The 17,308-nt window shown below is 41.0% G+C and overlaps 1 protein-coding gene across 2 annotated transcripts in view; it reads left to right on the top strand.

Moving 5' to 3' along the window:
• Window positions 1–17,308, top strand: part of SVEP1 (sushi, von Willebrand factor type A, EGF and pentraxin domain containing 1) — a 201,326-nt gene that overhangs the window by 26,265 nt on the left and 157,753 nt on the right. For both annotated transcript variants that reach the window (XM_053908172.1, XM_019454226.2), the window contains exons 2-3: window positions 2,623–2,878; window positions 5,886–6,062. In XM_053908172.1, the coding sequence (XP_053764147.1) occupies window positions 2,623–2,878; window positions 5,886–6,062 (433 nt within the window). The remainder of the gene's footprint in view (window positions 1–2,622; window positions 2,879–5,885; window positions 6,063–17,308) is intronic.

Below are 17,308 nucleotides of genomic sequence, written 5' to 3'. Positions count from 1 at the left end.
TGTTCAGGGCATCCTTCCGTCTATTCACCCATCCATTCTTGAATCCATTCATTGAGTAGATATTTATGAACCCATACTCTGTGCCAGACACTGTCAAGAATACCAGACCGAAAAAGACAATTTACTTGTTTTCTCTCTTCTTTCTGCCCCAGTTCTCACTTCCTTAGGGTCTTGCTTCCAGTTTGCTCCATGGTCTCCTAAAAGAGAGAGTAATGGAAATGAGCAAAAGCTTAGCAGAGTGTCTGCGGAGGTTAGGTTATGATTTCAGAGGGGAACAACTCAGAAAGAGAGAGTTTATCACGTGGTTAAGAGCAAGGCCAATGTAAGCACAAGTTGCCACATCTCAGAGTGCTGGAACTAGGAGTTACCCTTTGAGTCCTGATGTCTATTATTAAAGACAAATAAAATAATATCTCATTTCATGCCACCTGTAACAAATCATTGGATTTCCCCCCAGAGGTGGTACTGAATGAAAAAAGTGCCTGTGTGTGTGTGTGTGTGTGTGTGTGTATGTGTGTATTTCAGTCCATTCCAATTATTGTTTATATTGATAGGGCTTTTCACCTGGGGTGTGTACTAACTGAAAATATAAATGTTTATACACATTTAAAGGTAAATGTTTATGATAAAATGTAAATATATATGATACATTTAAATTCATTTCAGTTATTACTTTTACTGGTACTCAAATTGCCCTTTGGCCAGAAGGAGCTTCTTTAGGCTGGTTTAATTCTTTTTGTCTTTAATAGTAGTAGGCTTTTGAGAGAAGGGGGTGACATGTTTGAATCCTTCTTCTCAAATTGCTGGCTTTCCAGATGTTTCCAAAGTCATTTTTAATTTGTCTTTTAAAAAAAAAAAAAAGATTTTATTTTTAAGTAATCTCTACACCCAACGTGAGGCTCGAACTCACAATTCCAAGATCAAGAGTCACATGCTCCACCAGCTGAGCCATACAGGCGCCCTTAACTTGATTGTCTTTAAATTCAGGTTTAACAGCTTTATCTTTAGCTCACAAACAGGAGTAAAATTTGCTAAGAGTTATTAAATTAGAATCAATAGCTATGAATTATATACTGATGAAGACATGGATCTTATTAGCTGAGAGAGTCTGGAGCTTAGAGCTGAAGTCTGCCCCTTGAACTGAATTGAGGCAGTGAATGAGTGAGTTTTTAATCATATCATCCCCTTTGAACTTTACAAAACATAGGGTATGATTGTTGCTCTTCCTCACTACCTCCAGACTGTACTTGAATTATTGCCTAATAGACATTGAGGTCTTCTTTCTAAGAGCTTGCCAGAAAATACGCCCTGGAACTTCTTTTCCTTTCCTACCCATTTCTGGTAAAAAGCAATAACAGTAAATTTAATTATAATGCCAGAGTGACCACTGGATTCCTCGTGCTTTTACAAATTGATGTTATAGTGCATCAGTGGCAATAAATAGATACCTTTTTAAAAAAATTTTTTTAATTAAAAACAATTTTTTTAAATGTTTATTTATTTTTGAGAGAGAGAGAGACAGAGTGTGAGCAGGGGAGGGGCAGAGAGAGAGGGAGTCACAGAAACCAAAGCAGGCTCCAGGCTCAAAGCTTTTAGCACAGAGCCAGATGCGGGGCTCGAACTCACAAACTGCGAGATCATGACCTGAGCCAAAGTCGGACGCTTTACCGACTCAGCCACCCAGGCGCCCCTAGATGCCTTTTTAAAATGTTTGTTTATTTTTGAGAGAGAGAGAGGAGGAGGGAAGGGGCAGAGAGAGGGAGACACAAAACCTAAGGCAGACTTCAAGCTCTGAGCTGTCAGCACAGAGCCCAATGCAGGGCTTGAACTCATGAACCGTGAGATCATGACCTGAGCCAAAGTTGGATGCCAAACCGACTGAGCCACCCAGGTACCCCATTAGATGCCTTTTTTGAAAAAAGGTTTCATTTTTTTCTCTTCTTTCTGTAGAGGAAGGAGAGCATAATAACATTATAAAGCATAACTCACTTGCCCTAAAATAATAAAGCCCAAGTGTTAGGTTGAATAAATCAGTATTTTCTCATAAAGATAGTACACCACCAAAACCAGCTGATTTTGTGCTAATACTGGGTGGTCCCGAAAAGATGAAGGATTGAATCAGTTCTACAGCTTTGGAGGAGCAGTGGAAAAACAAACATGGGAAGTAGGTTGGCCATTGTTAACTCTGGAAGAGACATTTTCTATTAAATTTGCATCTACTCAGGCTTTTGATATATGATCACGAGGGGGTTCAGCTAAGTGGATAGATGGGCAGCTAGCTGGATGTACTTGATGTACTTGGAAATAGATATGTAGGACTCAGATTTGGTTCCTGTTTTGAGAGCCTGGAAATCCATAAGAATTCCACAAATATTTGTTGATGATAATGCTGCTGCTGCTGCTGTTAATGATATCTTTTAAATGCTTTTAAGGTTTTTGTGGGTCTGTGCGGAGACCGTGGTAGGCCCTAGTCCGCCTGTTTCTGTCTTACTCTCATTGATCAGTGTTTGTCCTCACTCTTGCGACATGCTGATGATCCTCACAAATACTCTTTTATGTAAGAAAGGAAGCATGTAGTAGGCCAACACCATACAAACTCACGCTAACTTTGTTTCATTACAGCAAATTCTTCGTCACTCTAGAGAAAACTCAACAAAAGTTATATTCCTCATTACTGATGGATATTCCAATGGGGGAGATCCCAGGCCAATTGCAGCATCTCTGCGAGATTTTGGAGTGGAGATCTTCACTTTTGGCATATGGCAAGGGAACATTCGAGAACTGAATGACATGGCTTCCACCCCAAAGGAGGAGCACTGCTACCTGCTGCACAGTTTTGAAGAATTTGAAGCTTTAGCGCGCCGGGCATTGCATGAAGGTAATGGAAACCCAGTGGCATAACATGATGCAATTAAAGGGGCGGGGGGGGGGGGGTTCCTTCACTTTTACTGCTTGAAACCCATTGGAGGGTAATACCAGACCCTGTGATGTCTTCACTGAGAATGATGCCCATGTGTCCTTGGTGTTTTGTGAGCTGTGTTGAACTTCATACATAGAAATGACAGTCTGATTTGCAAGAAGAATATTTGGGGTTTTTGTTCTGTTTTGTTTTTTAACAGTTGTGATGGATTTTCACTAGAATATCCATAATGCTCCCACCTAGGAACTGTTAGAATCAATGGAATGAATTTAGGTGTGTTTTAAGGCCACACACAGAGTGGGAAGCCTTGACTTAGATCTCATTTACAGCTATCTGGAAAGCCGAAGTAAACATTCAGAGACATGCATAGTGAATCTCACCAGAATGTTTCCAGAAATACACATGAAGATATAGGGACAATAAATACTAGCACATACTTCTTGACTGACTGAAGACACATAATGCTTATGTAGAAGTTGAAGAACGTTACCCCAACAAGGAATAAAATCAGTAACTCCATCATTAGAGTTCTTTATACACCATTTATAAGGATGTTTAGTTATATGATTTAGGTTAGATGAACTTCCAGGCATAATATGGGCATGTATCTTGGTAAGCCACAAGAGAAAGTGTAGATTGGGAGGAAATTAGAGGAGATCCAGCCTCAGACCAAAGCCATGCAGCAGGTGAGGCTTGATCCTTGCAGGTATCCATGTGAAAGATTTGGTTTGATGGGCAAATCGGGCCACACAAGGTTTCAAGCAGTTAGTGATGTACATAACGACACATCAGCCCTATCAGAGTTCCAAGGGAAGCGTTTAGAACAGGGTCTCAGACTAGCTGTGGATACAACAAAAAAAATCTTAGTCACCTGCTTGCTGTGTGACTTTTGGCAAATTATTTAGCTTTTACATTCCTTAGGTGTCTTGTTAATAGAATAGGGAATGAGAATAGTACTTACTCCATGGGATTGTCACAAGGATTAGATGGGTTAATACATATAAAGTGATTAGAAAAGTTACTGAGGGCTTATTATCCGAAGCCCTCATTAACCGTCCACTGTTATTATTACCTTAGGCAATTTATCTAACGTCTACAAGCCTCACTTCCTCTACTTTTAAGACGGAGACACTATAATGTGTACCATATGGTTTTGTCAGGAGGATTAAATAAAATATTTAAAATTTACCAAGTATAGTGCTGTCACTTGGTGGAAGTTCAGTAACTATGGGGCTTCCTTTGTTTCTCCTTTTCTCATGGAAAAGTGGTATGTTGAGAGGGAAGGCACGGTGGCTGTTAATAGATGGGATTCTGAAATCATGGTGTTACTAGCTATGTTGTGGAGGACTAATTTCCGGTCCTGTGATCCCTCTGCTTGTAGCGTTGGGGCCTTCTAGAACCCTAATGCCAAGTTGCCCCAGAAGCTGGGTGGGACAGAGTGTTCTTTCTCTTGGTTACAGTATTGCAACAGAGTTTTGGAAGGCATCACTTTTATTACAATAAACAAATATCTAGAATGCATAATTCTCTGATCAAGTTTCCGGATTTGGTAAGAAAAAATCCTGTTCCCATTGCAAAGACATAGTCAAATCGAAGGAGATGAGCATCATTTTCCCTGCCTCTCTGTCCTCTGAAGCTACTTTCAATTTGGTTGGATCCACTTGCGGTCTCAAGACCATCCGTTTTTCTGGCCATCTTCCATAGACATAGCTTGCAGAATAATAGCTTGCCTCCCATAACACGTATCCTTATCTCTCTCCCAGACATGAATGCCAGTGTACCAGTCTTGGTAGCTAGATCTTTCTTGCTCCTAAGTTGCTCTACCGCCAAATAATCCCATGGCCCAGTGCCTCAGAACTAAGTGTGCATGTTGCAGACCTTTTACCTATACCACAGTCTGTTAGATGGAGCTTTAATAGGGTACCTGATTGTACTGGTCTCTTTCTCTTGGGGCTGGAGTCTTCTCCTTACTTTGCCCCTGTGTATTTATTGTTCAGAGTCGTAATGCATAGAGACAGATGTTCCATAAATGAGGCCACTACCAATCTTATTTCCAGGTATTCAATTGCAGTGCATGTTTCTTGCTGGAACTCATGCATTCGAGTTCCTATGACGGGCCCATCACTATGTCTGGGCCCGGCACCATGGACCTACCTCTAGGATTTGGGTTAAGACTTTTGAACTTCCTCAACAGAGTAAGTGGAACTTATTGTTTGCCTGGTTCTAGGCCATTCTTTCTGGGTGGGTCATATTCAACCTTACCTTACCCAGTTAAGTCACTTTCTGAACAACTCTGCCTGAATTATTGACTTCCCAGCATGCCTCACTTCAAAACATGGCTCACGTAATGAGTATGATCTCCCGTCACATAAAACATGATAATTTACTTAACATTGAGAAATAAGCCATATTCTGGTTCTATTATTAAACTTGTGTGGCGTTGTGAAGTCTTTATCAAATAACTATAGAAGTTACGGGATTTATTCTTAAGTCAGTAGCTCATAATCAAAATCCTTTTGCAGCGATCGAGATTGTCATTTTATTTATTTTTTTTTTGAAAAAGCGTTTTGGAAATCTCGTTACTGCTGTCTGACCTCATATTGAGGCAGTGGAACGCTGCTTGTGTGGAAGCCAGGGAAGTGACCTATGGAACGGACCACAGTACTTCCTGCTGCATCTGGAGATTCCTTGCTGAAGTGCTTAATTTCTGCCTGACCCTGCATGGCCCCAAGAACTTATGATGAGGTCCCAGACTGAAATAACTTAACTGGCTGAAGCAAATTCCCAGCCTGTGCTAGTGCAAATAACACGCATTCGTATCTGGGTGGGAGTGGGGTGCAGCTGGGAATTAGACGGATATGAAAAGATATTTTCTGCAGCTTGCACCTACATTTTAGTAACTAGAGAATGTAACATTGATCTGCGAATTTGTTTTTTATTACCCTCTGTCATATGTCATTGATAGATCTGCCTTCTGGGAGTTTTATTCAAGAGGATATGTCTCATTGCTCCTATCTGTGTGAAGCCGGCAAAGACTGCTGTGACCGAATGGCGAGCTGCAAATGTGGGACACACACGGGGCAGTTCGAGTGCATCTGTGAAAAGGGCTATTATGGGGAAGGTCTGCAGTACGAATGCACAGGTGAGTCTCCAGTTTGTGCGTCATCGTGTCAGTTATCTGTTGCCGTGTAAAGAAAAGATCCCCAAACTCAGTGGCTTAAAGCATTGATTTATTATCGCTCATGAGTCTGTGGGTCACTTGGGCAGCTTGTCTGGTCTCAGCAGTGCTGGCTTACACGTGCATTTGTCATCAGCTGTGAGTTGGGTCGGCTGCCTCGCTGGTCTTAGCTGGGTTTTCTTACCTGTTTGGGCATCAGCTGGCTGGAGTCTGGTCTATAATGACTTTGTCTAGGACCACTAGGTTGACCTTCGTGTGACCTCTCAGATTCTCTCAGGCTGCCCGGGCTTGTCCCCGTGGGGGTGGCAGAGGTCCAAGAGAGAGAAAGGAAGTTTGCGAGACCTCTTGAAGTCTCGGTTCAGAACTGTGAAAGGGAAGATTTGGGGTCTTTCATTTGTAATCAATCAGTAACCAAGTCTGTCCAAAATATGCTGTCGTCTCTGTAGGAGATTGAAGCCAGTGGGATTCTGGTCCTTAGGCCACATATAACTTACGGGATTGTCACAAAAATTGCGACTTTCACTTGGTGATCTTTCACCTCTTCACAAGCCTCCACGTAGGGGCCTCATAAAGCTTGACAGTTGGGGCACCTGGGTGGCTCAGTCAGTTAAGCATCTGACTTCGGCTCAGGTCATTGTCTCACAGTGTGTGGGTTCGAGCCCCGAGTCGGGCTCTGCGCTGACAGCCTGGAACCTGGAGCCTGCTTCAGATTCTGTGTCTCCCTCTCTCTCTGCCCCTCCCTGCTCACGTTCTTTCTCTCAAAAGTAAACGTTTAAAATAATTAAAAAATGAAAGCCTTAAAAGTGACATCACTTCACAATGGGTTTCACTTCATCGACATTTGTAATTCTACCTGCTCTAGATTTCCTGACAGGAGAATCTTTCTATTTCTAGTATTTTATTAGAAAAGCCAAGAGAGCAACTTAGGATTCTGGTATTTTACATTTTATCTTAGGAACTACTTCTAAATCATATTCTCCTAATCTTTAGAAGTAGTATGTGGCTTTCTGTGATAGCATTTTCTTTGTTCTGTTTTAGCCAAAAGGCAACATTTGCTATTTGGGAAAGATATATTCCCATGGAAATTAACAGCCACCAGGAAAATGTAGGAGCAGTAGCTTAACTTTATACTGCACCATGTGGTCTTTTACTGCTTGTTTCATGTGAACATTATTTTATGCTGACATTTGGGAGGTAGGTAGGCCTGCTCTATAGCACAGAAACGTGGCTCTTCTCTGTCTACGTGACCTGCTGTCTCTTTCCTTTTTTCTCCTTCTCCTCATAGGACATTTCCTCTTGCATTCTTCCTTTATTCTCTTTTACTCCTGTTGCCCCTCAGTTCCTCTCCTTTCATTTCTCCTTCCTCCCCTGGCCTGGGTCCCAGCGGGCAGACACATACTTCCTAGGTCCAACCATCCATGCTCACCCAGCAAATCACTCCTTTCTTGGCTCTGCTCCTACCCCACCCAGCAGGAATTCTCATTTAAGCAGAAGAAAGGGGGGGGGGGGGATCAACCCAACTGCCTCTGAGTTGGCAAAATGCCGCCCCTGGAATCTTCCCACACTTTCATCAACAGCCCAGCTTGGCACTCTCCCCAGCACCCCCTTCTCTCCCCTCCTCCCACCCAAGCCCACCAAACGCAGGCAGAAGCTCTCATTTTCTTTGCTCCGTGCTGTAGTCAGCATGTTTGCTTTCCATGTGGTCGTAGGCTGAACTGCCCCTTGCCAATAAGCCACTGCCATGTGGCTGCCCAGCCATGCTGGGCTGCAGCCTCCGCTGCTCCGCGACCCTATAATCTCGCATCCTGAGGGAGAAGCAGCAGAATGAGAGAGGGGGCAGTTCACAAACCCACTACCCCCCAGATCCCCAAGTAGCTGCGGCCGCTACTAGTCATGCACTCCAGGCTGGAAGGCACGGCGACAGCAGTCTGTAAATGTGTGAGATCGGGTGGGCTTGTCAGTAGAGCTTCCTAGAGGGGCCAGGAGTACTTTTGCAGCTGGATCTCACCAAGAACACCAACACAAAAGGATTAATTTATCCATCCCTTCTCTTAAATGAGTGAGCGTCAGCTTACTGCTTCCTTTCACGCAAGAGTTAAATTAGATTTAGTTGCATCGATATAAATGTTCATACTGTCATCTTCAGTATTTGTTTCAAAGGGATTAGGAAAAGGAGTGTCGGAACCCCAGTTTGTATGCTGTGATTTGTATATTTGTAGGAGGCGGCACTCATCACTGGCTTCTCCTACACGCTAGGAACTAAGAGAACATAAATTAATTGCATCTTTCCTGTGGCATGAAAGACTCATTACCAGACTCTTTAGGCAAGGCAAAAAGAAATATTAGCCCTAAATCATCCAGCACTGAAAACGTGGAAGCCGTGATCCTCCTTTTACAATCTGTTCAGTCGACAAATGGTATTGAGCGTGTTTTTCACGCCAAGCCCTGTGCTAGGCACCAGGCAGGGGTTCGATGGTGAGCAGACAGACATGGTCCTCACCTGCTGGGAACTCACAGCCTCCCCACACAAGTCAATTTGTAATCACGCAGTGTGATTAAAGAAAAAGGCCTGTGCTGTAAAGAAGGAGCTGCAGGGAAGGCTCTACTAAGATCGTCCCTCTAAGTAAGATCTGAAGGTGCCTTGATAGCAGCTATTGTCTTGCTCCAGGAGAGGATGTTACCTTTCGCTCTGAATACTTGGAATTCCCAGTAGTTTTCCTCATTGTAGAAACAGTGCCTTTCAGAACCAAATCATTCCTTTTCAGAGCCAGAAGAAACCTTAGAGGTTATCTGCTTGAAATCCCTCATTCTCCAAGAGGAAATTGAGGTCTCAGAAAAGATGAATGTTTTACTTAAGATGGCATATCCACCCATCAGCAGGACCCCAATAGGGACCCAGGACACTTTTATCTAAGTTCTGGGTTATTTCCAAGATAGCACGCTGCTTATTTTGCCTTTTTGAAAATATCTTCTTATATACACTGCTCTTCAGAGACCATAGACACCGAACTGTGCTCAAAGTGTTTAAAAACGTAGGAAGATCTGGCTCAAATTCAGCCTCTGCCAATTACAGATGATGTGGGTTTGATAATTTCTTCTGATTCTCAGTTTCTTCTGTAAAATGGGCCTAATACTGGTGTATGTATACATACCTGATGAACTGTGCTCAAAGTGTTTAAAAACGTAGGAAGATCTGGCTCAAATTCAGCCTCTGCCAATTACAGATGATGTGGGTTTGATAATTTCTTCTGATTCTCAGTTTCTTCTGTAAAATGGGCCTAATACTGGTGTATGTATACATACCTGATGATGGTATGTATATGTGTACATATACACACATATATATCTTTGTATATAGAAATGCATAGATATGTCTATATGCGCATATATATGTGTCTATTTTACATATATTTATATATTTTATATATGTATATATATTTAGGTTAATTGAGAAAATAGACTGCTTAGGATGGTATCTGGCCCATCAATTCCTACTCATACTAATCCTAATAATACTTTTATGATTAATCATTATTGTGCGATGATACAAGTATTATTATGAGAAAGTTAATGGATGGGTATTTAAGTAGTTACCTCATGTGTGGGATTCTTGAAGATGAATGACACCGTATATTTTATAAAACTTTGCCATGGGAGGATTAGGAAGGTCGATGCATGCAGGTGGACACCATCAAGAAGGCTTACACGTACTCAAGGTAAAAGGAGTGTTGGGAATGCAGTTTTGACCCATGAGTATCCAGTGCAAATCAAGAATACTGAGTGGAGAGAAGGCAGTGAGAGAATGTGCCACTAGATGTTGAAGAAAGTTGAGCTTGTTTGCTTTGATTAGGGAAAACTATGCTGAGGTAACTTGTGTTTGTTAATTTCATAGACCAGAATGCTAGAGCTACCTTGCCTGTCAGAACTTTTCTCCCTGCTCACTTGGGAGGTGAGGAAATTCAATCCTCTGATCATATAGGAAATAAGTGTCAGAGTGGAAGCCGAATGGAGGTCTCCCAAATCCCTACGGTCCTTCCTTTATACTAGACCATCTTCACTGGTGCTGTCAGCCTTCAAAGAAAGCTGATAACTGTAGGATGAGTGGGCTCTTCTCTTTTTCTCTCCTCGTTCTGGGTGAAGGGCAATCTAGTTTGCTTGGGTTCTGAAAGAGTGACTTTCTAAAGCTCTGTCCAAGGCAGTAGCTTTGCTTGAAATGGCCTGAGAACCACTGTCACAGTAAGCAGCTGCTTCACAGACAAGACCTTGATGCCCAGAAAGATCTTAATCATTGGGGATCCGTCCCATATTCTGAACATCTTAGCTTGAATGCAAGCTTGAATATATTCATTAGAAGTTACTAACAAGTAATGCTCTGACAAAAGGGTTTAATTTTATGAGACGTTGCTTAATATGTTTGAGCTGGTTTCTAATATCCCTTGGCTCAAAACTTTTTTGAGTTCGTCTCAAAATAATCACGTGCTTTTGGCTGGTGGTCTTGGAGAGTGTGTGCTAATAGGTTTTACAGAAGTGAGGACTATATAATAAATAGATAATCCAAAGTAGAATGATGCTTTGTTCGTGTATGTCTCATTCATTTGTGTTATGGCCTTGACCACAGAAACCATATTTGATAGAAGTTCAACTAATGCTAGAAAACCTGCTAGGGAAAGAGAATTTGAAACATAGTTGTAATACTTACAGATCCATATTCCCGGTACTCCAGGCTCAGAGAGGCATTGCAGGAAAAATCCAGTGCAGCAACCAAAATAGATTTCAAAATAGTGCAAGTCCTTTGCTTGATTTTCTCTGACTCCAAAATAGGGATTTATAGACCCAAGCAATTCTTAAAATCTCCCCTTTTTAATCATCCTCTCCCTTAGAAACCATAACTCTTCTGTGCTTATCTCTTCAAATTCCTCCCTAAACACACACACACACACACACACACACACACACACACACACACACAACCACTCATACTCAAGCACACATATATGTACCTTACAAGACCTAACTCAAACTCTGCATCCTTATCACTCTTTTCCTCCTGCATCTGCATCACCCTCTGGGGTACCAGAGAGGGAGAAAAGCCAAGAATACTTACATATCAGTATTTTTTGTTGTTGTCATAAATCAGTGCTTAAGGCCTATGATATTTTGGTTTTGTTTAAACCTACATAACTCAGTTTCATTTACCGTAAATATTTTGTGTGATTCAAATTCAGGTGTGGGGTTTTAATGCCGCATGTTTATATTTAAAGGATTGAAAAGACATTCCTCTAGGATTAGTAATTGAACTTCAGCTAAGGGAACTGTACTGCTTAACTGTGGAGTCTAGTGAAAAGTAGGTGTTGCTTCCATTTCTAGCTCTAGTATTCCTTTATTCATTCTGCATCTTTGACATTGGCTTTGACAGTGATAGATATGGATGATGATGATGATGATGATGACAGCAATAATAACTGATAATAATTAACTAATATTTAAAGAGCACTTATGATATTCCAGGCACTCACTTTCCCAAGCATTGATATATATATATATACATATATATATAATTGATATATGTATCACTATATCAATATATTGATCAATTATATTGATATATCAATATATATCAATATATATCAATACACACACACACACACACACACACACACCAAGGAAGAGCCAAGGAAGCTAAAAATTGGAGAGGTTGAGTCACTTGTCCTGAGTCACATAGCTAGTAGACCTGGGAGGTGAACCTAAGTTGTCTGGCTCCAGAGCCTACAGTCTGGCCATAGAGATTGGTATTTAACAAACACGCAATTAAAAATATCATTTCAAATTTGCTAAGTATTAGTTGGACCCTTCTGAGATCTTCAGTATTTGATCATTTTCTACCCACAAAATAGTGTATGTTTTAACTGAATACTAGGAAGGAAAAGAAGAAAAAGAGTTATATAAAATGCAGATCTGCTTAATGTTTTTTAATTATGGCTCACTCATAGAATAAACTTCAGGCTTATTAGCATGGCATAAAGGCTTTGCCTGAGTTGGCCTGTCTTTACCCTTTGAGCTAAAAGCTGGAACTAGTTATGGTTTCCACCAAATACCGTGCTATTTCTTTCCTCAGACCTTTTTTCATGCTTCTTCTGGTTCTCTTTTCCACCACACCCAACTATTTTCTTTGTCCTACCTCATCCAACTAGTGATTCTAACAGGCACTGAAGGACCATTTTATATCCCCACTGCCTACCTTCAGAAGAAGAGTAAATGCTAAAGAAAAAAGGATGTAGGTAAGAGGTCAAGTTTAATACCAGAATCTTAAGTAGACGAGAATTCATTTTTGAAATCTCAGTCAATGCATGGTTTCCATGTCTGGCTTGGGGACCACAGGATCCCTCGCCCAAAGGCACATGGTAAGAAAAGTTCAAGAATGTATTTTTTTAATGTAAAATATTTACATTTGGTTAAACTTTGTCAACAATAAATCAAATTCAGTCTATGGTTGATATCTGGATTGGTCATTTTGGATGGCTAGGTCATCAAATCAGTTGTGAATAGCCAGTGAACTCTCATTGTAAATCCATGCAAGGGCAGCTGTTCTAAACTTTCCCCTGAAGGGATTTGAGAGATACAGAGTATGAAGACAATAGGCGTCTTGAGGACACTGCTCCTCTGCAGACATTGACTCTATTTCAGTGAGTTTGGAATGATTCGCAGATTGGAAATTATAGCTGGATAAGGGCCAAGGCTGAGGGCTTGATAAAAAGCGGAAGCCCCAGTTACATTATTTTTCATAAAAGGAGGATACACCATAGAAATAGAAACACTAAAATATTTGTGTGGAAATATCTTATGCATGTAAATATATGCACATGAATCCCTACCCCCTACTGCACACAGATATTTTCTTGTCTAAATATTATGTCATTTCTTTGGAAAGAGAGAGGACAGAGAGCTCTACAAATTCTTGAATGGAAACCAAAACATTTGGAAATCTGTTCTCTGAGCAGAGCTTAGCTGACTTTTTTTTTCCCCAAAAAACATCCCCAGCAGTGCCTAATAATGGGTTTGTAAGGTACAAGGAATTTGTACAATGTATTCCTATTTGCTTTTTATGAGAGAATATTGCTAGCAGGTTGACACTGATTCCCACTAACTTAAGGTTGCTGCCTAGAATAGTTTAGTTTGTTCAGTTTTTCACTGAATGAAGTGGGTATTCAGTCCTGGTGGTGCATTTTCCAGTCTATCACGATTTTATAACAGGGAAATGCATAAAATTAGATGCCTACAACCATAGGTGTGAAACACCACCAAACTCCCAAGTCAGTAAATTGTATTTTCAGCTCAGTTATTGTATTCTTCCTGTCTGTGACTTCTGTTTGGTACTTTCTCATATTTTCTGTCTCTCTGTTGAAGTCCTCACTGTGCTCATCCATTCTCCTGGGTTCAGTGAGCATCTTTATGAACCATTACTTTGAAGTGCATCAGGCAAATTAGTTATCTCCATTTTATCAAGGTTTCTTCTGCTAAAGTCTTATATTGTTCTTTTGTTTGAAAAATATTCCTCTGTTTCTCCATTTTGCTTGACTCTCTGTGTTCGTGTCTATGCATTAGACAAAACAGCCACCTCTCCCAGTCTTGAAGCAATGACCTCCTATAAGGAGATGAAGCTTAACTTTCGTTGTCTCTCAAACCTTTGCGATTGTCCAAGCAGCCATTTTTATTTTCAATGGCTTTCAGTTGTTAAGGGTGTGCCAAGACCTGACAGCGTCCCAAATGGGAGGAGTGCGGTTAGCATCTAGATACAGATTGATTAGAAGCCAGACCCTCAGGAAGCAACTTTTAAAGTATGCAAATATACATAGTCTTGTGGGAATGCTTGCATAAGCCCTGGCATTCCTGGCCACTAGAGCCAGGTGATCTAGAGGTGTCCCCTGGGTGGCAGTTGGAAAAATTGAACCTCCAGTGGAGCGTATGTGCTCCTGTGGGGGAGATGTTGGTGAGCTGTAGCAGGCGGAGGGAGAGCACCAAGATAGCATCCACCTGCCTCTGTTCCCTCTCAGCAGGAAGCATCTGTGTGCCAAACCAGAGGCTGCGCTTGCAGGCCGAAGCTCCAGGACAAGTAACAGGCCTCTGAAAGAAAGACAGGGGGTGTTGTCTCTGCAGTGCCCTGGCGGTGGTAGCCTGCCAAGAACTCTCCCTCCCATTGATACCATCTGTGGGACCCAGGAGCACAAGCCCGTGGCCACCAGAGCCAGGTGATGAAGGGGCAGCCTTTATTAGGCTGCAGCTGCAAAGCCAGGGCCCCAGACCGGAGATACTGTCACCATAGAATGTGGCAGAGAGACTTCATACAGATGGCACGTGCTGGGAAAAAACCCTCAAAAACCTTGCATTTGAAACAAACAAGATGGTGCCCGTTGGCTAGCAAGTGTGAAGATAGCGCCTGCCAGCCTGCAGGCTTCTAGCTGTGAGCTGTGCGAGATGCCTGCCCACCAGGCCGACCCTTTAGGGTTAGCAAATGAGCCTCATCATGTGAGGTCTGGGTGCCTCCGGATTGGCTGCAGGTGGCTGGGCGGGGGCAGGTGAATCGAGGGATTCCTGAGAGACCCGCTTCTGGGTTGGTTACGGCCCTGTGCAGCTTGTGAACACAAGCCTGGAGCCTGAGTTGGTTTTCAAAGCTAGACGTTTTCTGGGCTCGTCTCTCACGTGTAGGTCTCAAAAGTTCAGGTGTCTGATGTAGGATTCAAACCCTTCACTCTTCAAGGAGATGCCCTGGGCTTTGAGTTTCCTCCCATTGGTGGGTCACCCCGGGCAGGGATGGGGTTTATGATGAGATGGTGTCCTAGTCTCTCCTACACACCGAAGTGGGCCTTCTCTTTTTTGTCTGATTCGTAGTGGTTGCTCAGTTTTTAGTTTCTTTCAGAGGAAGTTGTTCCATATGTAGCTGCAGAGTCAGTGTGTCCTTGGGATGAAGTGAGCCCAGGATCCTCCTATATCATTATCTTGAACTGGAATCTCCCAAAGTCAGTATGTTGTGTCTTTTAGGAGTACTTATAAAAATATATCCAGTATTCTAAAATTGTGAAAATAAGGATTATAACCAGTTCCTGCTTATCATCATAGAATCTTACTTTTTCTCCTTCTGTTTCCTAGCCCCATTATAAGTAAATTCAGTAACAAGAAAAAGGATGCAAAGAAAAACATTTAACATATGCTAATTGGCAGTCCTTAAATATTTTGCTCAAGTCACCCCTAAAATAACTAAAACCCCATGTACCCCTTGTTGATTTTTAAATAGCTATCAAAAAGTTTTCAGCAAGATTTTTAAAGATGGCATTTCCATAATTCAGTATTGCCTTTTAAAATAAAAGTGTTATATCACTTTTAAATGTACCCTTTGAAATCTCAGTACTATAACAAATTTGATTCCTTCTGGTAATATTCGTTTGTGAAGCAGCTTTTTTCAATGGAGAAACTTTGCGTGGTTTCTTGTTTTCTTACATCTCTTCCCTTCTCCTGGTACCATGTGATTCGAATACAGTAAGTTTTTATCTTCTAAAGCCTTTTATTGATCACAGAATTCTACTTCTCCACCATGAAGATTGTGGATATATATTGAAATTAATTTTTAAATTTTCTGCGATCAAAATTGATGTTAGATATCAAGTATTAGAGTTATTATTATAATTGTTATTTGTATATAATTTGTCAGAGCTATTACTCCTTTTGGTACTTACTCCCCGTAGAAATAAGATGCTATTGGAGATTTCATCTTTTCATGGGATGGATCATTAATTAATTCATGTGCCCGTGGACTTCTGCTATAAGAATAAAGGCATATGTGACATCAATTTCATTTCTCTTTTTCATTTTTGTAGGTCTTAGTGCTGAAAACCTTCATACAAATGCGTAGATGGAGCTTGAAAGAGTTGTGTGACATTGACGTCACTTCATTCTTTGAGTTCCTCCTGAGTTATGTGCCAAAAATAAATGAGTGATCTATCATCAAAAAAATATTGGAGATGATTAGCTGACTGTTCCCTTTGGTCCTTTTTCAATTTTATTGAAACTGAAGAATTGGAATGCTTTTGACTTGCAAAAGTAGTTGTTACCCAATCATTATAACCATTCGCTTTTTCACAAGTTTCTGGGAAGTCCCCTAGAGACTTTACTAGGACACGTTAAAGGACTATTTAATATGGAAGAGCTTTGTTTAATTATGTCTGGGAAAATCAAAACAATACAAATTTCAATAAACTTTTAGCAATCCAGTAGTTTCTGGTAAAATTATTTTACCTTAGAATGTGCATTAATATATCCTTACCAAAATCTTGGAGCCATAGATTTAGCTTATTTAATCTATGGACAAATATCTATATATAACCTATTTGTGAAAATGGTTCACACAGTTAAACCTATCCTCCAAATATTTTCTGAGAGAAAAAGGCTAAATAAACTAATGCACATTCCAGTGGCCAGCATATTGCTTTAGATTTTCACAATTGATGAATAAGGCAGAGAGCCTGCTCTTGAGTCTCTCAGCTGGATGGAAGTTGCTGCTGCCTTCAATATTTCCCGTCGACATTTTCTTCCTTGCTTTGCCCTCATTGGACTCTTCTAAAGAAGTGACATATTCTTGGACAGTAGTCAGGAAGTTGGAAAGAAAAGGTGGTAAAGGAACAATGCCTTTACTGGTACTTTCCCAGCCTACAATGTTTCTGAATTCAGAACATCCCAGAAACGAGCCAAAATACTCCATTTCTAAGGTCAGGAAATATTGAATCATATTTGACTGGGATATGTGAAAAACAAGGAACATTTCTTAGAGGACTTGCTTATGGTGCCTTAATTAAAGAAAGGTTTCCAGATATCAAGATTTTTGAATTGTGCTGAAGGTTTGCCACCTTGGGACAATGCACCGTAGTAAGATTCAAGGGGTGAAAAGTACACATTTCTTTTGAAAAAAATGAATGAAGGGCAGTTGTGAAGAGGTGCTGTGGATGCTTTCTTTGCTACATCAACTTAGGTAAGAGTACCTGTCAATGTTGAGGTTCTGGAAATTGTTTCTCTAAAAAGATTCGTGCTACAACCGCATGCCTCTTGCAGTTTTTCCCTATTTACGTTCCTCATTTGTAGAAGAGGAAACAGTGTTAAAGAATTTAAGAAATTTTCCTAATGCCATTCAACCATAAAGCAGTTAGCATGCGCACCCAGTTCTC

This window comes from Panthera pardus, unplaced genomic scaffold (assembly GCF_024362965.1).
Source record: "Panthera pardus isolate Hobbes unplaced genomic scaffold, ASM2436296v1 HiC_scaffold_20, whole genome shotgun sequence".
In the NCBI taxonomy this organism is placed as follows: domain Eukaryota; kingdom Metazoa; phylum Chordata; class Mammalia; order Carnivora; family Felidae; genus Panthera; species Panthera pardus.
This window is presented reverse-complemented; position numbering and strand designations above follow the sequence as displayed.